At 43.8% G+C, this 22,841-nt stretch overlaps 1 protein-coding gene across 1 annotated transcript; it reads right to left on the bottom strand. All coding sequences in view use genetic code 11, as the record gives it.

The window, feature by feature from the left end:
* Nucleotides 1-527: 527 nt before the first annotated feature.
* Nucleotides 528-22,068, bottom strand: EGR_09580 (Dedicator of cytokinesis protein; the record flags this gene model as incomplete). Its single annotated transcript, XM_024498829.1, has 36 exons — nucleotides 528-596; nucleotides 949-1,087; nucleotides 1,165-1,429; nucleotides 1,507-1,758; nucleotides 1,832-2,129; nucleotides 2,894-3,130; nucleotides 3,731-3,840; nucleotides 4,081-4,193; nucleotides 4,268-4,614; nucleotides 5,044-5,346; nucleotides 5,445-5,591; nucleotides 5,695-5,783; nucleotides 6,007-6,080; nucleotides 6,150-6,203; nucleotides 6,435-6,743; nucleotides 7,928-8,060; nucleotides 8,541-8,783; nucleotides 9,778-10,167; nucleotides 10,843-11,130; nucleotides 11,658-11,772; nucleotides 11,856-12,230; nucleotides 12,304-12,540; nucleotides 13,180-13,318; nucleotides 13,806-14,128; nucleotides 14,833-15,087; nucleotides 15,183-15,261; nucleotides 15,465-15,637; nucleotides 15,740-15,916; nucleotides 16,088-16,533; nucleotides 16,886-17,379; nucleotides 17,452-17,699; nucleotides 17,769-18,056; nucleotides 18,939-19,172; nucleotides 20,235-20,318; nucleotides 20,907-21,283; nucleotides 22,032-22,068. 36 exons carry the CDS (start codon nucleotides 22,066-22,068, stop codon nucleotides 528-530), a joined length of 7,941 nt encoding a protein of 2,646 aa, XP_024346769.1.
* Nucleotides 22,069-22,841: the final 773 nt, after the last annotated feature.

Consider the following 22,841-nt stretch of genomic DNA (forward strand, 5'->3'; position numbering starts at 1 on the left):
CCATATTGGGGTTATAACACGCCTTGTGCACACTTTCGCTTAAAACACAGAAAATCATTTGAATAGTTCTAAACGAGTCTATCAACCAGCATAAGGATAGGATATTGCACTTCTCTAAAGTAAATCACCCTAAAACTCATCATTTTAGTAGCCATTGCCTCGATCCCAAAGCAGACCATGCCTTCCTATCCATTGCATTGTTTTGATGGAGCTAAGTAAAAGGCAGGGTTGGTATTTTCATCTAAAAATGCTAATCTACCTCTCTTTACGTGTGGTAAATGAAGTTTTTCCCCCATAGCCCATTTTCTTACTGATAAACCGGCTATACTCCGTCAGAGGAAAGACCCACTCTGCCTGCCTTTAGAAGTAGGTCGGTCTATTGATTCATCAAAAGGGGAGTTAGGCAGGGACGGAATGCAAAGGGAAGACAAGCGGACATTGGAAAGTAATGGGAAGGAGTGGAGTGAGACGACAGTGGCGGCGGCAGAGAAAGACGAGTTTCTGGCAGAAGAGGGGATGGAGGGGGGTTATGTCAACGACGCCCAAGTGAATTGAGACTTGGGACCAACCTGGAGACGCATCTCATCCACCACCACCTTGAGGAGACAAAACCATCGTAAGATGGGTCAGTAGAAAGAAGTATGGCTGCAGCACTGGGGTTAAAATCATAAGAAGCTCAGCCGAAAGACTTCTGTAATCAGCAATAATAATGGTTAAAATGCATTTTTCTCTCTAAATCAAAGGTAAAAATTCCACTTTGGAATCAGCATTCAGTGACATTCACAATGATAAATGACTGCTTTTATAGTACCCAAGGGTTGGAGATGAAGTAAGTTTGAAACATCCCCAAATACGCACAGGTAAAGGAGTTAAGAGATAAGCAGAACTCCCACAACCCCAAAAGTAGACCTGATTGGTAGATGGCAACAAAATGATTTCAAAACCAACCTCTTCGTTAAGAAGGTTACTCAAATCCACTCGATATCGGTCAAAGGCATCATGCATTGCATTATACTTTTCCGGGTGCACGCGCAGCATTACCGATCGGTACCGTGTTAGAAGCACCAGACAGACGGTGAGGAAATCACTAGAATTCGTCAACCAAACATTGCCATTTGCGCACATAACCAAGCAGTCATAATGCTTAATTGCAATAAACCCTACAAGAAGAGGCGTTTGAGTCGACTAATCTTCTCTGGTGGGTGCAGTTGGGACCGTGAGGAAGCGAGAAAAGAATGCGCGTAGGCCATCGGTCCCTGATTTACAGTGGGCAGCAGAGCACCCTGCAACTGCATATCAAGCAATAGGGGCACTCTGCATTCCCCCTTGGCGGTTGTCTCTACCCAGCTTTCACCGATGTCACCCACTGGAGATGCACCAGTAGTTACGCATACTCCTCGTTGATTCTTTGTCGTCGAAAGATGAAGAGCTGTTGAAAACAGTGAAAACCGTTAGAAGTATTCCGCAATCCACAGCCAGTGACTGATAAATGGGATAGACGCTTACCTGAAACGTTAGCACTTTCCTGAGGCGCACACGGAATGTGGGCGGTCAGTTCTCGCACTTTAACTTGAATCGCGTCGATTGCAGCGTCCAGAGGGGACAGATCGATATCGCGGCTGGAGACAATTCCCAGACGCGAGCGAAGATGTGGAAATACCGCTTCCGTAGTCAGTATCGTGCGTCGTTTCCACTGCGCGGTCAGATCGTCCGTCCGCTTCGGTCCGGAAGACAGGAGACACGCGTCTGTAGACATGCCTAGAAGGACAGTAAATTTCACCTGCATATCTCTTATTGATAGGTCCACGCTCTAAACTACGAGTTTTTCAACCTGGTTGCATGATGAAGGGCGTTTCAAAAAAGAAGTCGCGGACATCGTGGTGAAGGTCAAAGGAGGTGCGGTGAGTGGTGATGTCTGTAGGCATATACGGTTCCACGAAAGTAACCTGAATGTAGGCCTTCCCAGGCGAGAGCCTGGAGGGATCGATGTGATTTTCGGTCAGCTTTTCCACGTGTCCAACACCAAGACGTTCTTCATGGATTCGGACTTGATTCTGCAGAAACACATTGATATTTTGCCATGCCTCCGTTCGATAGATATAGGACTTTCCCGCAAGACTTTCAAAACTCTGTGTAAAAGATGAGGGCATTAAAAAACACAGAAGCCAAGTCCACTTTTCGCAAATAGATTAACTGGCAATTGGAATGACACTAATGCGTTCAATATATGAAGGGAAGATAATTATATAAGAGGTAATGAGTCTGGGAGCTTCTGGTAGGTGAATAGCGTCCACAAGACCATAGTCAGTAATGAAGCTGGAGGAATGCAGCGAGAGAAAGTGGATGCAGAATGCTGCTTCCGTGAGTATCTACTTTTAAGCATCTGTTCTTACCTGGAGTGAGGCCCTACAATGGGGTTAACAAAGAATATACAATCCTAGCAAGATACATCACCGAGGTTGAAGAAACCAACGCACAGCCAAAGTCCCTAACTCATGGGTGGCTTTTCGCGTACTGACCACGTTGTGATAGTCAAAGCAGAAGAGCGACCATAGGGAGAACCAAGGGAGGGAGTCATGTATCAAAATGATGTTTGTTTAAACTGTGCAATCTGAGAGGTTTCGACTACTATCCCGGCAGATTAATATGACGCTTATGATTTTACTCGTAACGGGCGACCAACCCATCCGTACGTCAATGCTTATTCCGTCCGCCTTCAGAGCACTCTTTAAACCCAAATAGACACAGAGGCAGGGGAGCAGGCAGACCGGAGAAGCATTCAGAGCTAGACAGTGGTAAATTGAGGGATTATAAGGCAGACACAAGGCCGACGGAGACAGAACTAGGGATAAGTAAGGCCAGAATGGAAGGGCAAAGAGGAGAGGCCACTCACTTTCCCGAAGAAGGTGACTCGGAAGTAGGAGGCAAACAGACGCTGCCCAGAAGCTTCAGCGCGTGCCGTATTCTCGTATGCACGGCCGAGATGATGGTAGATGCGCGCCAGCGCCGTATAGTCCCGTCGTGTCTCGTACACCGGCGTGACAAGGGCATAAACAGGTTGCAGGGCCTCAAACAAGCCTGCTGCCTCCAACGCTGTTGCCGCGTCTGCCACGTCGCGCAGCAGATCCTCCTACCAACGCCACAGTTAATGTGAGACTTGACCTTAACTCACGAATCAGTAAGTGATATCTTTTATCCATCCACATAAGCACCATGTCTAGCAGCCTTTTGAGCCCAAAGAGGAAATTATTCCCCTGTGGCAGAAATGAGCGCTAAATCTAATCAATGCCGCAGTCTACATTCAGACATTAGAGTAACTTACCGCGAGAAGGTCCTCCATGTCTTAACTAGACCCTGATCCTCCGCACACAAGGGACATGAACCAGGAGAAAATAATCAAGTTTTTTTGATCAAAATAGCCCTGAACTTGAGTTCCCCAGTTTTCTTCATTTGAATCCTCATGACTCACATGCCTAGAGAGTCGTTCAGATGACTAACTACCTGCATGTTAGAAGCCAAATCGAGGCATCAAAGTTTTCGAATAATATAGTGAGAGGAATTTCCTGATAATTACGAAAAAAAGTTGAGCGGCTGATTTCATAAGATAACATGATGCTTTTCAACCGATAGCAGAGGTCATTTGATGACAAATTCCAACCCAATGAAAACTTAATCCCACCCAAAAAGCCATGGAGAGGTTTGGAAAAACACTATAAACAGGCAAAAACACCTGGTTGTAGGAAAGTTCAATAATTGCCGGATCACAGAGTAGCGAGCCTTCTTCCAGTCGAATATTCGCTGAAACCTTGCAGAAGGCATCACAGCCTTTGGGAAATTCACCTTGAATAGAAAAGAACACAAGTTAACATCACCAATACCACTAGTACTGGTTCCAACTCAGTGTTTTGCGCAAGCAAATCACAAATCATTGATTAAAGTCATCTAGCCAGCTCATCGTGTACTCGTGTTTTTAGTTCACTTACGCTCCAGTAAACCTTAACAAAGTAATACAAGTAGGCAATGAATGCAGTTCCCAAAGATCAGCTACCTAAAGGCATTTAAGCGGCAATAACGACTCACCCCTCCTGTTAAGGTAGTCAGCCATGAGAGCAGCAATGTGCAGCTTGGCCATAGCCACCTCAGCCATATTCTTTGAGGCCAAATGCAACTCAGCCAACTTTTCTAGCCACGTCCTACGAAGTTAAATGTCATCAGGACAAATTTCGCCCACGTTTTATGAATGGACAAAAGTTATGATGAGACGCACCGTCGAAGGACAGGATTGCTGGCATACGACTTGGCTAGGGAGTACTGGAGGTCGATTTTACGATAGAGATCATTACCATACCGGCGCATCTCTTCAGTGGCAGTGAGTACGGTACGAATACGCTTGATGAGATCCTCAATGCCCTCCATGAATACATTAGCAGTTGGACCGCAGAGCGGGGCCTGCAGCAAGGCACCTTGACTTATCGACCGGGCGTAAGTTGATTCGATGCCACTACCGTTACCGCCGCGCTGGATGTCCATCTCTGCGAGGCTGTGAAGAAGACTCAAACTTGCTTCGAACTCTGGACCGATGTCACCGACCAGTTTGGAGAGGGAGATGATCAACTGTGGACGATGAAGAGGGGAAAACGCAATCAATTTATAAAGCATGAAGTGATTCTAGTGTAGATGTGGCGCCTTTATGCAATGAATAGGTGGGTGGATTAAGCGAACAATTAGGTTGATCTATGAAGAATTTCTTCTGCAGTGTATTGAAGTTAGCTTTAACCCACCATTCACTTAGTCGACTAATTGATAAATCATGCTTCATGAGAAAACAAGCTGATAACAAAGATAAATTCCCCCCCCCCCACCCCCCCCAAATTAACATATCTGTCAATTAATGGAAAAAAAACCGGAAAACAACTCAAATGAATTGAAGAAAGGTTGTTTCAAGGATTGAAAATCAAGGACCACTTGTCACCAATTTTTCGGCTGCATAAAATATCAAGCACTACTTCACGAGGGGCTAACTGCATATTAGCCACTTTTTACCTGCAAATGCACCCTCTTGAATCCTTTCGATTCAAAGGCTTCAAAACTGGTCCGCCACATGTGGTAGATGAGACCACAAGCCTCCAGTCGAAGAATGTCCACATGGACTGCGCTGGCTTGATCAAAAGTGCAACGACTACTGTGCGACGACAGGGTGATGGCAGAGGTGCCGACGACAGGGGTAAGAGCGGTAGGCGATTGACCCCCTTCTTCGTCGGTGCAGGGTAGGAGATTGAGGTTTGAGGTACGCAACCCCGCCATGCAGATCCGCGCCAGTGCCTCCGTAGTCTCTGAGAAGAGCACCTAGTGTGCGAATGATAAAGTAATGCATATATAAGTTCCCCACTGTAAGATAATCAGGAGTTCATAAATGAAATAGCACTGTCTACGTTCCTATGTACCTTGGCGAAACGCGAGATAAAGACGCGAAGCGAAGCGAAGGTGTGCTTGAGTAGGCGCTCCGATTGGCCAGTCGAGAGGAGACAGACATAGACGTCAAGTATACCTTGGAAGACAGGATTGGAGGGCTTTCCTGTCTCTAAGTCCCTCTAAATAATCATCATAAAGGTTATTTCACAATTGAGGACTCAAAATAATTTACAAACTGGCAGAATTAGCTAAGCAAAACAGAGGAAAGGGAGGAGGACTTACTCGAAAAGTGTTGCTCATTAGGTTGAGAACATCCAGAACAATAAGACCGGCCTCGGTGGCCATATTCGCTTCCAACAGCACACGATATTCTAAACATAATTTGTAAACAAAACGAACAATTTAATTCACTGAGATCCAGGAAAGTGGCGTTTAGAGGACGCGTAACTCTCTCCTTAACTGAGGGAAACAAAATTTAAAAGCAGTTATAATAGGTATGTCCCATGGGTCCCAAGTGTGAACTCGGGGTACCAAAACGAGTTGCTTTAAAGCAACATCGAAACTGAAGTTGGCCACGAGCGAAAGGGCACTTACCACTATCCAAAGTGGCAGATTTTGGCGGTGAACCCAATGTTCCACGCTGGGTGACTGAGCTAGTACTAATTGTACTAAAGGGAGCACACAGAGATACAAGTTGCATTATCAAGATCAAATCAAAGGGAAAGATGCAAACCTACTTAAACCTGGCGATGCACTTTCGTCCGCGATATTTCAAGTGCTGGATAGCGAACCTAAAAGGGAACAAGATAAAAAGTAAGTGGAACTCTAAACACAAAGTGGACTTAGCTCTAGAGGATAAGTATGACACTTGTCCTGCTGCCAATATTTAATATCTGACGATCTTTGATGATTTGGGTAGAATTGCAAACATGTGGTTTGTTGTTAATGTGGGAGCGAAAAATTAGAACCAACCGACAAAGTAGCCTCCACCTAAATGGCTTCAGTGAGTTTATAAAACATACGTAAGGAGTTTGAGGAAGTCGGCACGTTCAGTTTCGGACAGACTGCGCAGCAACGCAACGACAGGTTCCTCGGCCAGGTTGGCCAGGAGTTGGAGGAGACAAATGTAGAGGTCGCGTTGGCACTTGTCGTTGAGGTGGTGTTGAGGGGGCAACTGATGTACATGAGGATGGCGGTGTATGTGCCGACGAAATGTGTACTCGAACTGCGTTGGTTCAGTCTGGAATCCCACTTTTGAGGAGGACGATGACGAAGATGGTGGTAGCGGAGGTGGTCCTGCTGAGGATTGAGGTACCTGAGGAGGCCGTTGTCTATTAAAATTGAAGGAACGCATGATACCTTTCGATGAAAGGGGGGAATAAATAGTGGCTGTGAAAATAAGTCAAATATCGTGATTAGCCGTAGCATCAGGCGGAATTTTAGCCATGGTCACTGGCTTTAAAGATCGTACAATCCAATCTCTGCTATTTGTATCCATATGTTAAGCACCAACTTGGAAGCGTGCAAAATCTAATTTTAATGGCCAGTTTAAGATAGGAAAATTACACAATTTGAATCCAAGATTTAAAAACCTATCTAAAAGTATTTGAGGTGTAATCTTTAGCCCTACATTATGGTAGTGTCCTCGCTGCGCCGCTACACGCAGGCCCGCATAATTCAGAGCTCCATACCACTGATGATAATACGTAAATAGTTTTCATGAACGCCAAACCAGAAAACTATAAGTTGTAAAACGTGGTCGGAAAAAAATACCACGCGTTAACGATTTACTATGACTCTATCAAGTAAATATTTCAAAAATCCACAAAGCGTTGATTAAGATATTTAGAAACTGAGAGGGTACTTTCAACGTTTTACCTATCTAAAAATCCCACAAATGGAGAAACTGTATACCATTAAAATCAGTCACTCTTAGATTGCACATTTAATAAACTTACAACCGAATCACTTTGAAAGTCACGACAACAACTATGTGGTCGCAAATACCTACGTGTCGTTTATTCACTTGTTTAGAGAGGAAAAAAATTGAGACTATTCATACATTTATCTAAACAAAACCTTAAACTGATTACCAGCGTTACAATCAAACACATAAAGAATGTAACTTGACAAAAAGCTGGGGGTCCATCAATTCAAAGCCAATTCCTGCATCCAAATTTCAGGGAAAATTCGTATGAAGATAGAAATAGAAAAATGAATCTGGGCGTGAATACCACGTCAACTTTAAAGAATAGTAACAGTGACTTGACATTATAAATTAGTGTTAGTTTAATTGCAAGAGCTCTTTAATCTCCATAGGTTGTGCTTACGCATGACAGTATGACCGCCCGATCCTTCTAGGAGTTAATAACAATTCCTCTATAATAGTGTGCTTTAATCCAACTCCCTGGATAACACTGAGGGCCATACAAGATTTAAATACCTATTTTTATTTTTATGAACTGGTATTTATGGAGCCAACCCTGATAAACTAATGGGATACGCAAAAACTGACCCTGTTTTGGCATCGTGTACAATGGAGGGTGGCGGAGGGCGCGATTGACTATCGGCGACATCGACCTTTTCCGAGGGCAAGACGCCCGCCATTTCAAGCACTCGTTCTGGCCACTCATCGTCATTTTCGTCAACTAAAACGAAAAATGCTGGCCACACATCTGGCGTAAGTGAAGTGACTTCTCCCTGCTTCACGAGATGTAGCCATATTATGCAGATGAGTGAAAATTTCCCCCATGAATAGTGTCAATAGACAGAAAAACCATACTACTTATGAAGGCGATAAGTAGACTGATCAAAGCAACAGCTATCGCGATTTCGTGCCTTCCAAATAGCTAATTAACCATGATTTTCAGCCAAGGCCAGTACCAATACTACTAATGGTGCTCCTAGTAATGTGTCAACGCGGAGACATATTTCATGCCGACTTAGCACCGAAACTTTATGAAATAACTACAACTGTTACCATAATGGAAAATACTACGATTTTGTCGTATGAAAATGAATTATCGGGGGCTGAACTCGCAGTCTAGAGGGTTCCAACGAAAGACTACGACAAATCTATCATTATCAATACTTTTATTGCCCTTAAATAAACACGACTGGGTACTTACTATCGGAGTTGTAGTCACCATTGCTATCCCCACCACCATTGTCGCCGCCATCATTTGCGTACCAGTAGTGATTGGAGGAGTCCACCCTTCCAATTTCCGAATCCTCATCTTCGTCTTTGTTGACACAGCCACTGCCGCCCTCCGTGAGAGTCGCTGTGCTTCCAAACTTTGCCTTAGCTGCTATCGTTGTTGATATTTCGTTTGGCAGACGCCTACGTGGTGCCACATACTGTAGCGAACCACCTGTAAAAACAGCAATCTTCTAAATGCAGGGAAAAGCATTCTCAATAGGTTAACCTGTGATTGACCAGTAGTACTGAAGCATGATAGCAGGATACCGGACCGTGCGATTCCGTCTACACGTTGGCTGAAGAGAGCTCTACTGGTCTCCCAACCGTTTCTTAGGCTTACTAACTCCTTGAACCGCAAATCACACGACGCCTTCAGAGGCACTTCGAGCGCCACATTGGTAGCAACGATAAACGAATTCAGTAAAAAGGACTAATGGTTTCGATTTCGCTGGCTGGATGATGCGCGAAACGTTACAGGAGGAAGGCGTGTGCTTTGGATGCTTAAATCAGTAAAGATCCGCGGGAGGAGGACTGCCGAAGTCGTAGTGACTTCAGACAATCACCTTAACCTCAAATTCTGCACAGCATCAAACGAATCAAGGTAGGCCATAAGGAGCTGTTAACAAAATTGACTGAATAGTTCGTAACGTTACAAGAAGTGGAAGCACTGAAACCGCAAGAAAAAAAGGAATAAATTGAGGGCTTTATTCTGTAAATCACTTTTATTGCCCACTCATCTGTGATACCGAACCGCCAGCGTCCAGTAACACTCGCTCAAGGGAACAGAAACTTTGAGACGTTGAGGTTTGTGCCAAAAGGTAAAAAACCCAAAGATCATTCCAATGAAAAAAGGCTACCGCTAATCAAATCCCAAATATTAGGCAGTTGCTCTTATTGAAAAGGCTGTAATTGCTTACCTTTTCTCAAAATAAGCGCAAAACAATAAACCAAACAGAATTCCTACTTAAAGCTTGCCGAAGCTATTGAACTACCCGAATGTTTCAAGCACAACTTTGAGTAAGTAGGACAAGTTAGGCTTATACTACTTGTTTTAGCCCTCATAGCAGTCTATTCTGCACCCAGACTCCAACATTCATCAATTCCTGATTAAATGAGTAGATATAGAAAGTGCATCATGAAAATGCCTCGACAAACTGAAAACTTACCTTTATTAAATCCAGCGATCTGTTTTAGTACCTCCGGTGCCACCTTTCCATCAGGACCGATGAAAGTGGAGGAGGAGGAAGAAATGGAAGAGGCATTCGATCTTCGCTCCGAAGAAGAATTAGACGAATTGGATGCCGACGTAGTGGGACAAGAGAGGGAGCTTATACTACCATCAGACAGCGTAGTCATATTGCTTGGACGCGCTATCGGGGCCTTCTTGTTCGTCTGTCGTGGCTGCTGATGGCCGCTGTTGTGATTGTGGCCGTGAAGCTTTCGCAGCTTGTGCGACGTTCGCGACTTGAGTCGATACTGTGAATCACAACCGGTGGCATCACCCAATGAACTGACACCATGACTACTCACCTTTTCTAGCTCGCGCAATTGAAGACCTGCGAAAAAAAGAGAAACAATGGGAAAGTACATTTCATCAAAAGCCCCGTAAGATAAATGACTAAACTTTCAAACACGAATTCGGTTCTATTGATTGAAGCACTTTCAGATGAAACTATGGATAAATGTGCTAAAGATTTGCAATTGTTTCCCAACACAACCTCCACCATGGAGCGAACCAAACGGAAATAGGGGGCATTTGATTGGTAGTAATGCGATTCACAGGACAAACTAATGAGAGATGAGTGAAGACCCCGCTTTAACAGACAATTCAATGCTTGGCATTCATTGGCCGAGTAATCTGATCAGTCAAACAAGGTAAATAATGTGAAGACGGCTGTAGGGAAGGTAATCAAATGTATCTGCATTGTACCATACGCAATTGGCAGTAATAATGGTTAAAAGTAATCAATATTTTGACGAAATTAAACTATTTGAGACGAGAGACAAAGGTGTGGTCTACGAACTAAAGAAAGTCTTAAATATGTTGAATTTAAAAGCAATCAAGAGAATTCCGTCAAGTTATCTGCAGAATTTAAACATCATCAAAGTGACGACACATCGAGTCAAAATCCGTAGAATAGATCGAATAGATGGCACTGAAACTAGGAGTCGGCCAGCAATCGGCAAAACTACCAACCCGAAGCAGGAGACAAAAAATCAACACTTCGCACCAGGCGGTCCTAGCGCATTGATATTCTCCAGAGCGATTTTCACCAGCGGCAGATAGAGCATGTAAATGCGCGAGAGCAGTCGACGCGAGGTGGCGTAGCGTGGGTCAAAAGTCACCTTAGCGAGTTGAGCAAGGAGGAGAAGGAGGGGTTGACGCAAACTCCGAGTGGAGACTGCACCTCCCGCGTCTGCACAGCCGGCCAGCACGCAAGCCACCTGCTGCAGACTCAAGCCCACCACAAAGTGCTCCTTACAGAAACGTTCACTTAGAGTTAATTCCTCTCGGCGATCTTCGAAATGAAGGGTGGGTGGAAAAATATAGTCAATACCTATTTCCAGGCGACTTCCGACAATTAGGATGTCAATTTAGAGTGCACTTTCGAAGAAAAAGCTTGTGCTACTAATTTTTTTGTGGGTAGAATTACAAAGCTCGATGAGGTGTGGCCGTTATTCGTTTAAAGTAAGATTGAAGTACACTTCTCCTCGAAACCACTCAGCAGGATTCAAACAACATGCGTCAAAGTATACTGAAATTTGGAGTTTCGACTGGGCGGGGAACCATTCCTGCTTATTTACAATATTAAAAATGGATCTATTCCACTTAAATGAGTAGTAATAGCCGCTTATTTCAATGATGTTTAATTGTGTTGCATAATTAAATGAGCAAGTGCTTCACAATTCTTAGAGAGATATCAGAGTACATTAAATGCTTGTTTGCCACTAACATAAGAGCGCTGTTTCCTCCAGTGAACACCGCGGGCAAAAATGAACATGTATTTGAGCTGTAGCAAGCTAAAGAAATAGCAATCTAGCCTACCTGAAAGGTGAGGACTGAGTGAAGGCAAATTGATCTGGACAAAGAACTGGGTCTCTGAAAATCGCTGTAACAGACGGTAGCGAAGACAGTTGAAATTATCCACCTCAATGGGAGACTAAGTGGAAATAAACAAGTGGGAAAGCAAAGCCCGACTACCTCCAAAAGTAGATTTGAATGCGTTTAAGCAAAAGCATTTACCATGTTGTGTCTAATCTCCAAAACTGTTAGCAAATCCCTCAACCGCTGCAGCACAAAACCCCGATCAATGAGAAGAAGCAATTTTTCCAGGAAATCGGCAGTACTATCAGCCAGTTCCGCACCCAACGTTTTAGCAACCTTTGAATGCGTGTTGGAGGTCTCCACCACTTGGGTATCATAGACACCACAACCACCACCCGGTACAGAGGACGACTGACTACTACGGGTTGAACCAGTATCGGAAGGACCGCCTTCTGAAGCCCCTTCATCGCGTTCTGCACACATCTCCACCATCCATTTGCCAACAAGTCGTAAAAGGACCGTCAGATCAGTCTTGAATGCAACGGACAAGCGCCCCCATTCCTTGCGCTCAAACTACGGACAGCCAGTCAAATAGAGATTAAAACCAGCACCATTCAGGTCAATTCAATAAAAAATATTCTATCACCTTGTATCGACTGGAGGAGCTGAGGTGTTGAGCCAACGACTTAATAATCACTTTGAAGAAAAACCACGCGTTAACAAAGAATTTGTGCGCAATCTCAGAGGGACAAGAGGGATCCACCATGAGGGCTATCATTCCACGCACCACGGCGTGGTGGAGAAAGTGGGCACAGGAACCAGCGGTGGGGAGTTTGTAGATGTCGGAGGCCGAGGAACAGAGGGTGCTGGGGTCCAGTGAAAACTAAAGCAAAATGGTATTTGTTTTATAAATTTCCATTCGAATAAGAGAAACTCTTCCGACTTTTGCGAACCAGCTACGACGCTAGTGCTATGACATCTGTTCGAGGTATTTATGCTGCTAGACTTAGCCCTTCTGTTCGATCAGACTGAGGCAACATTCCAATTCGCGATTCCACACCTAGACGTCACAGATGGCATCTACCATCGATAAGTAACAAGAGAAGAGCTGTCAAAAGCACCACCAACTCTTACAGCTGCCAAAGTCTTGAGTTTTGCACAAATTAAACGAACTCCAATAACGCAAACTTGCAAATGAAACAATCAAGTACGAGTTCTTTCTGTCTACTCCGATCTGATTACCACGCTAGCGATATGGCGATCTGGTCGTGCCACCACCCAGACTATTACTCCTCCGTCCATTATGAATAGCAAAAATAGAGCCACTTCCAGATTTGTGCGTCCTTAATGGGTCTTCAAAGACAACGCAGGCGGTAAATATACGCACAAAGTCGTCACTAACCAGATAAATACATTTTGCTAGGTGTAAATAAAGAACGAAACACTCAAATTTGGGCCTAATCCCCGCATCAATCAAAATTTAATCATGATATCAAGGTACAAGATGTAAAGTAAAGCGTACTTCAAGGAAATTCTTCAACAAGACGGGTCTTGTCGTGAAGTTTTGGGTTGACTTTGAGAAGAGGGACGCGGAGGGAGAGAAGGTGGTGGTAGAGCCCGAAAGAGCATCCTCGATGATGCACAGAATCAACGAAAAGGTTCTAAAAAAGTAGGAGAGAAAAATAAAACAGGAAGTTTGTACAAAATTCAACAGCACTTTTACACCTTTGCAACAGGGAGTTCTCCGTCAAGAATCTTCCAAATGAAATTAGAAATTTAAAATTGGCAGCCAAATACCATCCAGATGATTGTAAAGGCACGACCGAAAATAAATGATAACACTTTGGGTGTCACTTCATTGAATCTATTTTTGGATAAAATTCATAGGTTTTACGCGACTTTTGCATTGAAACAATCATTGCATTAGCTTGAACTGTTTGTCCATTGAAAAGATTAATTAGTTGTAAAAGATAACCAACTTGACATATACCATGAAGTAAAATTAAAAGTTTGAGAAATCTTTTAGGTTCCTATATTTAAATGCAAAATAAATAGTAGCAGTCTATCCGTGAATCGAGTCATCGCATATGTTTAATGTTACTACTATTAACTGGTAGCATTGATACCTAATAAACAAAGACCGCTCACCCCACAGCAGTTTTGGCAAGATCGCACACCCCACCAGGAATCATATCCTGGCAAAGCGCCAACCACTGGCCAGCATCTCCTGTTACCGACGCCGTACTCGTCTCCAATTGACTCATTGCAGAGCTGACCAGCAGTACCTCGAGAATCTGGTTGGCCAGTGCGGGAAAAAACTGAACCAATGCATGGCACTCCACCAACAGGAGCGATTTAATAGCATTGCTCAGTAATTTGCCCGTGGTGGTGTTTATTCGGGAGATGGCAACAGAGGGGAATAGGGATCGTGAGGGGATGGACGACTTATCGTCGGTAGTGAAACGAACACTCTAAAAGGAAGAATCCGATTTTGAAAGAATTTAACACTAAAGAATGGTAAAGTGGAAGCTCTGGTAATGATAGGATACATCTTGCTAATGCTATCAAAGAGCAGACGTCAACAGAGGAAGTCAACATTAGGCTGAAGTTCAAGACAACGAAGTTGACTTCCAAGTCATAGAATTTGACAATTTAGCGTAACTACGAGAATGGTCAAATAGTCTTGCCTTTATCGAATTTCAAGTTCAACCATGTAATTTCAACGAAAAAATTTCCAGGACAGCTAAGCACACTTCTGCTAAAAAGTCAGCAAAAAGAAAGTATGAGCTGCTCGATATCTACTCAATCAATCGGCAACTGCTCCAGCCCGATTAAAGTACTTAGAATATTGTCCAAGATCCATTGAAATTATATCAAATCTTAGGTTTATCAAGAAATCTCACAAGACAGGAAGACAGCCTTCCACCACCAAAAAGGCGAAAAAAACATCACTTAATTCACTTAAAATTCATCCAGTCAATTGGCAAATCTTACAGAAGGCTCAAAATCAAGGAAAATTACATCGGATTCCAAGACTCACCAGCTAATAAATCACCTGAAGTTCCACGATTACATTGCTGACTTTAAATTTAGATAATTCAAGAGGACCTACCAGGACAGTCAAACAGTCCTTTATAAACGAGACCGTCGTAAAAAGAGTAAAGATTACACTCACCCTTGTTCCTACCGGAGCAACAGCATCAGTAGCAACGGGCACCGTGTAGACGGCAAGTTTGTAGGCACACGTGTCGAAGAAGGACACCAACTTTGCGTCCAGGCTATACATTGTGGAGACGGGCTCGAGGGCAAGGGTGAAAAGGGGTCGCTTGTTGTCCAGCCATGCTGGCTCGATTCCAAAGGTGGTAGAGCTTAAACGCACGTCATTACCCATCGTGGACGAAGATGACTGGTGATTAGACATCGGACGACGCTGCAAGGGAAGATGAATTAAGAGTGAAAGAGGATGCGTGGATAGGTGGATGGATGGATGATCAAAGAATGGATGCATGGGCTAAAGCGACTCACGGTGGACTTAGCTGTTGCATCAAGATACCCATTGGGAAGATCCTGGGAGATGGGGAGCGAGATAGTACCAGAGACGAGGCTAACATTGAAAAGGAATGTTAAACACAAAAGTGAAAGTATAGAAATTCAGCAGAAAAACGACAAAATTCAATATCAATCGCCAATTTCTAGTAAAACATCATTACTTAACTAAGACTGTCAATTCGCAGGATTAACGACTGTTCTTCTAATAAACTTCTTGATAAAAGGAATTGAAAAAGCGAGATCACTTTTCAGCCTCACCTGCCATCTTCGTTAAGTACGGGAAGCCAAGCAAAGCCAGTGGAGGATTCAAGAGCCTTCTTTGTGGAGGAAGTCTTTTCAGTTGAATTAGTAGCCAGATCGCAGCGAACATGATAAAAACGGAAGAGAAGGTGATGCCGTCGTGTCAGCACTATCGGAAGACACACTTTCGCCTGAGGTACAAGAGACGAACCAGTGAAACGATGTGTACGTGAAGCTCGTAAAAGGTTTTCTTCATCACACAGAGGTTTCAACATTAATTAGCCTTAGAACACTTTATGACTTGCCTCATCAAGGAAGGTGGGCGAGGAGTCGTGATGCAGCACAGTAGTGTTGAACCATGTGTCGAAGGCCGGTTGAATTAGGGAAGGACGGGTGTAGAAGACCTTCAATGGTTTCGCGTCTACTGCATCGCTCTCTCGCATTTCCATAAAGCAGCACAAATTCCGTGCCTATAAGGGTAAATCATTTATACCCGGTGTTTAACCGATTACTTTCTAACAAAGTAATAATAGTTTAAAGGGTTTACGAGAGGGTTAATGTCACTACAAACGACTTAATTAAGGCAATCATTGCTGCTAATTTCAACGAAGTAATTATTTTATTAACTACATTAAACTTACCCTCCCAAAGGAATGTTTAATAGCCATGTTGAGAGCTTGTGGATATATGTAGAGAGTGTGCACGAAGCTGCGATAGGGATCAACCAGTGAGAGGGGGGGCTGATTGAACAGAGTCCCCGCTTCCTCAACTGCAGCGGCAGCCGCTGCCGACGCCGCAGCACCCACCACTCCTTCCGCACCAGCCCCGTCGTGAGTCACACCACTGACGAGACTGCTGAGCTCAAGAGAGGCAGCCTTAGCGAGTACAGCGGAGAATCGGAGGAAGCGACTGGCAGACCCCGAATCGGTGCCGGTGCCATTGGCAGTGGAACCGTTCGATAGTGCGGAGGATGTGGAAGTAGTCGATACCTCAGAGCGAAGGGAGGACATGGAGTTGCGTTTGTTGTCACCGAAGAGGAGGAAACTGCTGCGTGCGTTGTTGTAGCCGCTGCTACCGTCGAATAAAACTGATGAGGTAGAGGGAATAGTGAATAGCATATAGGCGCAAAAATTAGTGAAATTGGATTCTTATAGATGCTAAGTCAAAATAAACCATGAAGAACAGGAGCAACATTTTCTCTTAACTCGTATCAGACCATTATCATGAGAAGGGTAAAGATATCCGTGCCTTGCAACGCAGAAAAAGCCCGTGACAAGAATGGATGAGCCCTAATAATTGGTTCACGAACAAAACACGAAGAGACTAATGATAATAATCAGAAAGGCAACATAAAAGGTAGCTTAAGACCAAATTTCTCCAAATAAATCACATCAGGGGATATTAAAGTTCTAGGACGTTTAAAACGATGGGAAACAGACCTGGATCGAACGCTCCATACGAATTTTTTCCTGCAATCACACGCACCTTTCGCGTGACGAACACCTCTACCTCCTTCACCACCTCCTCAGGAGAAAAGTCGTTGACATGAAGAAGGTTAATGGGCCCCACTTTCTGCATCTTACCACCATCGCCTATCCTCTGCTTTGAATGTGCTGCCTCCAGTTGTGAGGTCACTAGACCGACCAAATATTGAGAGACAACTTCATTCGAGACTTCATTCACTGCCACATGGAGTTGTATTGGTAACACCTCAGCTTTTATCGATTTTTCCAGGGTTTCCAGCACCGCTGGAGTCAGTGACAAGACCAGCTCCGTTTTCCTTGTCCCCATCATCGCCTCAGCCGAAGAGGTTTCCTTGGAGAGGGTCAGAAGTCGAGCGAGCTGGCGGACCGACTGAAGGAGGGAGGGTTCGGAAACCTTAGAGGAATCCATTTTGAACAGAGGTACTTGTGTCTCTTTCGAGAACAACCACCTGCGAAGACAAAACCACCAAATTAAACGATTCCAACAGACATCTCGTCTAAATTTAGAAATGATTACCGACCTGGCGCCCCATGCGAAGGGCATTCGATAGCGACCGAGGAGTTTGGAGTAGGACTGCATAGATTTATGCAGCACGGCGCCTGACTTGAGGTCACTTGAGGTAGGTGCGTTTCCTGCGTCCATGCCACCACTCGCGGCTTTCATGTACTTCTCAGCGGCCTGGCTAATTCCGCCCACAAGTACTTTATCCACACGGAATACAAGGAAGAGGTGGTTTGCACGGATGGCCGGATCAAGTGAGAGAAGCGCCTGTAGCAAGACAGAGAAACAATGACATCCATTTCAATAGCTAAAAGGTAAATGGAATATTATCCTAACGGATCGACACTTGGCCAGCTTTGAGGGCATAGGAGTGAGTGAACCATGCGGATTGAGGGGTACAGGTGGAGGGGGAGCCATTGTTTTCCCTCCTGGCTGGTGACTAACAGGCTGGTGATGGATAAAGGGAATGGTGTCGGCAGTGTGCCAAGGCAGACGACGGAAGACCTCTGGAGAGAACATGGCCTCAACTAAAGGGGAGTTGGGATTCCAACAGAAATCTTCGGATAGACGGGTACCACTGTCAGCTGTGCTGGCAAGGAAGAAGGAGACAAAAAACGGTTCCGGCTATGGAAAAAAAAGAAAAAGAGGAATTAAAAAGGCGTAATTCTATGCAAACCTGAAGTCACTTGAAATCTGTTGCAAAGCATAACGATAGCATTGATTGGCAAGAAAACTTTTGCCGATAACGGGCTTTGTAATTTTGATATGAACTTGGTCAACAAATGCTGCGAACTTGTGACCGGATAGGTCAGTAAAAATTTCGTGTTATTTTTAAACGAGTTCCGTCATGGACCTCACTAACGCTGACAAATTGAAACAATGACGAAGTGTTGAACTACTGAGCAACACCCAATGTGTTTTTCGATAGTTTGAGTGAACATTTCTGTTCTGATAGGTGAATTTAAATGGCAAGGTGCAGCGAATGCATTCAATGCCCATGCAACACCAAAGTACCCCTTGGCGACACATATCTAAGGGCCTCGATTCAGATCACTACCAAAAGTAAAAAGTTAAGAGAAGGAAGAGAGAGTACACATGGTTATGAGTATGAAGAACTTTGAAGCAATGGAAGAAGAATAGGAGGAAATGCGAAGAGGGGTGAGGAGGGAACGCTTATGACTGATTTCCCAGGTAGTCCACTTTATTACTGTCATCCTCCAAATAAAGAACAAATTAGGACAAATTAGTAGTGACTTCGAGGCAAAGGAGGGCAAGAATGATTAAGAAAAGGAGTTAGAAAGAAGAACCGTTTTATCGATTTTCTGGTTGATTCATTGCTGTCATGAATGCCTATGACCTCTGAAAAAAAAACTCATACAGCTTAAGAGGTGCATTTAGGGGAGCGAGCATCATCGACTCTGCCCAAATCTTCACTTTGAGTACTGTCAATAGGCAAAGTTATTTCTTTCAACGCTAAAGGAAGAAAGTAGGGGGTAAGGAACGTACATTATCAATTTCCCAGGCTCCAGTAGCATCTTCAATGGAGGCACGAAGTCCTGTCTTGAGAGAGAGGCATGTGACCAAGAAATGTCGTTTACTCTCGCTACATGCGCACTGCGGCAGCAGTTTTTGCACACTCGGCGACTCCTCCAAAGTCGAGTTCTCAACGCTCTCCAACAGATCAGCTGTCTGCTGTCGACGACGTACGTACTCGCTTGGCAGCTGGTTGTTGTAGGGGATCTAAGAACATTAAAAGACATTCACGTCTTAGTTTACAATAGATACACAAAGTTATGGTAATCATGATAAATGTCAATGGTCCTTTGATCAAACCTCAAGAGTTTCCCGTCCTCTGGTTGCCTTGTGGCGATAAATTAGTCTCAAATATGAGGTTTTCAAAGATAAATAATAATTTTAGTGAATTGTGCCACGAGCACTAACTCTCGTATACACCTTCCCCATTATAGGCCGTATAACATGGAACGTACTACTCAGAAATCGCACACTGCTACTACTGAAAGTAGCTATTTTTTTTCTCTACAGCGTAAAGTCCTGCCGCTCACCAGTACTATTCACTTAGCAACTGGGGGTGCTAGAGATAGCACAAGACAATGTCTTTATCAATGCGTAGTACGGCAAGATGTTGTAGCTCATTAGAAGCTCCGATTATGCCACCCAAGCTTCCAGCCCTCCAGCTCTTATCCGTTGCCAAGGCAAATGAATCTTCATGCACTACACAACTAGCATTTGACTGAATATCCGACTAACATATCTTCATGAATAAATAGGTGTTTTTAAGAAACTCAGAGATGCCAAAATGTTGACATTATCCATCTCGGATGAGGGTTGTATTTTTTTGACTTGCAGAATGTTTGTGCATATTGCCTTGTAAAGTCATAACCCTTCTAATTATGTTGCAACAAGTGCTCTATTCTGACTGAAAATCACTAGTTTCAACTGAGTCACCTTCAAGTCGAGAAATGAGCATTTAACTAGTGCGCCCCATAAAAAAGCAGAAATAAAAGCCACTTGACTTTTGAGCTCGACTTTGTCGCATCACGCACTCGAGATTTCTGCTGTATTTTAAGAGAACCGGTGAATTATAATTTATTGTAGTTAATAAATCTTCATCAGCACCAATCATGGTAAACAAAGTCAAAGCCGGTCAACACATCGAAATCGAGCGAAACACACTCCTAACTCAATTTTTGGGTCAAATTTTTCTACTGAGCTCATCCCTTTACAATATTTTCGACTCACTGAATATTTAGAAAAATGATTTTGAGATAACTTTAAGCTTACTTGAAGATCAGGACAAACTGACAGGAGGTTAAGACGATTTTGTCGCCGCTGGTGACTGACGAATAGTTCGTTTTCTTGAGAAAACTAAAATAAGCATTAAGTGATATGAGATAAACCACTTCAAGGGAGCGCCAATTAGCCATCAATTAACCTCTGACCAACGCATACATAATTGAGACAGTTACGTATGCACAGTCCATTAGCACAGTATCTATGCGTCCACCATCTAGCCATTCACCCATTCATCCACCTCTGATTTATTCACAATTTACCAATCGGTACTTCATCTGTAACCATTTTGGCAAGTAGAGATTGTGATTTGGGGGGTTTCCAGGCTTACCTGAGCACAAAAACAAACAAATATAAGGCCCGTGAAAACCGTACATCCATTGACCTTTGGTGAACCCACCAAAAATTGGGCCATCCATACATTCCCCATCTGGACATCCACCAGTCAATCATCTAATCCACCCGCGCGTTGACCACCATTCCAGTTAATCCATAACCCGTTTATGGCCTTCCCTTTCACCTTCCCTTTCATTCACCAACTGTACGTCTCTACCAACATCAGCAATTAAAAACCCAACTCTAAGCCATTCACGCGGCTGTTCATTCATTCCTCTTATCATGTTCCATTACGATGACCAAATAATTAATGGAACCGCCACGTACACGTTGGAGAGAACTTCGTACTAAGTCTCTGTCCAAAGGCCGTGCATCAAAGCTCCACTTTCGACACCCAGACACTTCTAAAGTCATCGCAGCACCATTTGCGTTGCCAGTGGTGGCATCAGTAGCATCAGAAACTGAATAACTGAGGCTCAGACGCGCTTTTTCCGCATCTAAGGCGGCTCTAATCGCAGTAATCCAGGCATTTCGTGTCTCTGTGCTCTCGAAGCACAGATAGGCCTCGTTGCAGCTAGGGGAGGATGAGTAGGACGAAAAGAATGATTCAAAGTGGTCGCTAGCGATGCGCTGCACTCGTGTCGCTGAGTAGTGGTCGAGACGAATCCAATGGCGACCGATTCTGGCCACCGATTCGATGGCATCTGCAAGAAAACAAAGATCCAATAGGTTTGAGGGTGGTGTTGAGACCTATTCCGCTAAAATTTTGAATACTCTCACTAAAGCAGGCAAGTGAAAAAAGGGGCAAGAACACGACATTTAGAAACACGCTTGTGAATCGCCAAACCGTATGCATTCTTCATGGTGAGTGGAAAGCACTTATATTAATGGTTAAGGCTTCGATGTGTCTCGATAGAGAGATCAGCGATTTCAAACGTTTCCCCACATTTACTAATAAAAACCTCTATACAAATTGCACAGTAACTTCCCCTCACGATTTGCTTACCATTATATTCTGCAAGGTAACAAACGAAGTCACTGGGTGTTTGCGATTGCCTATTTGGAGCACATCACTGAAGATAAGGCTGCCATGCGGTATTTACATAGAGATAAGCTTTTACTCAACCTCTTCAATGCATTAAATCATTCTTCACTACTCGTGATCGTGGCTGTAACTGGACGTTCTGAGGGCTCTGAGTTCGTCAAATCAAGACAAACTCTTCGATCCACTCAGAGACGATGGCCCTAAGAGAACTTTACCTTCACATTAAGTACACACGCCGACAACCATGAATTCCTGCTCTCTGTATACATTTTCTGCTAGGAACTAACTCAGCATATAATGAAACGACGTTCTTCTTTGGCATAATTTACGAATTTCGCAGAATGGAGGTAATTATGCATGAATTAGGCTACAAGAACGGCCGAATTACCGGACAGTGGTCATATTACGCGACCAGGGTTGAACCGTGGCTACTACCCTAGTCATTACTGCATCCAGAACAAGGTGGGATGATCTTATCAGAGAACAAGCAGACTACTTGAAAAAAACCGCCTTCTACTGGATCGAGAATGACCATAAATGGGGTCTTTCCTTTAAAAATAGTCTTACAACTATACTTGGACACATTATTTTAGGTCTACAACAACGAAAAAACCTAATGAGTCAGACTGACAAGGATTTGAAAGGGTTATGAACATAAGCTTATGGTTAAACAGTTGCAGGGATTGACCATTCCAGCTCACCATGCTATACCAGATCACATCAGTCACTGCATCATATACTAAGTCACCCTATGAATAGACTGTCGAGCAGCTTGCCCATTGAAATATTCACCTTACCGTTGTTTGTAGTCCTATCCGTGAGTTCTTTCAGGTTGACTCAACAACAGAACACAAGATTGTGAATAGATTGATTCAATAACTAACTTTAGCTGAGCTCGGAACAAATCACCCGAGATTTGTAATGTCAATACTCTTGAACGATTTCATGGTGTGTTCAAATATGAGGCATCGGAGGTAGGTCCTTATCGCATGCATTCGGTGATGCATCTGGCGTGCATGCTTTTCAAAAGAGCCCAACTTTGGGGCAGAGTGTAAAATTACATGCAAGAGATTTTAGTGGGGAAGATCAAAAACGATGCGTAAGGAAGAACCACTATTTGCATGGGTTTTGGTAAGATCCAGAGCATAGAGACAAAAAATCTGCAAAGCACAGCTTGAGAGCAGTAAAAATATTGGAGGTACAATGATAACTTATTT

Source organism: Echinococcus granulosus (genome assembly GCF_000524195.1).
Source record: "Echinococcus granulosus chromosome Unknown EG_S00154, whole genome shotgun sequence".
Lineage (NCBI taxonomy): Eukaryota > Metazoa > Platyhelminthes > Cestoda > Cyclophyllidea > Taeniidae > Echinococcus > Echinococcus granulosus.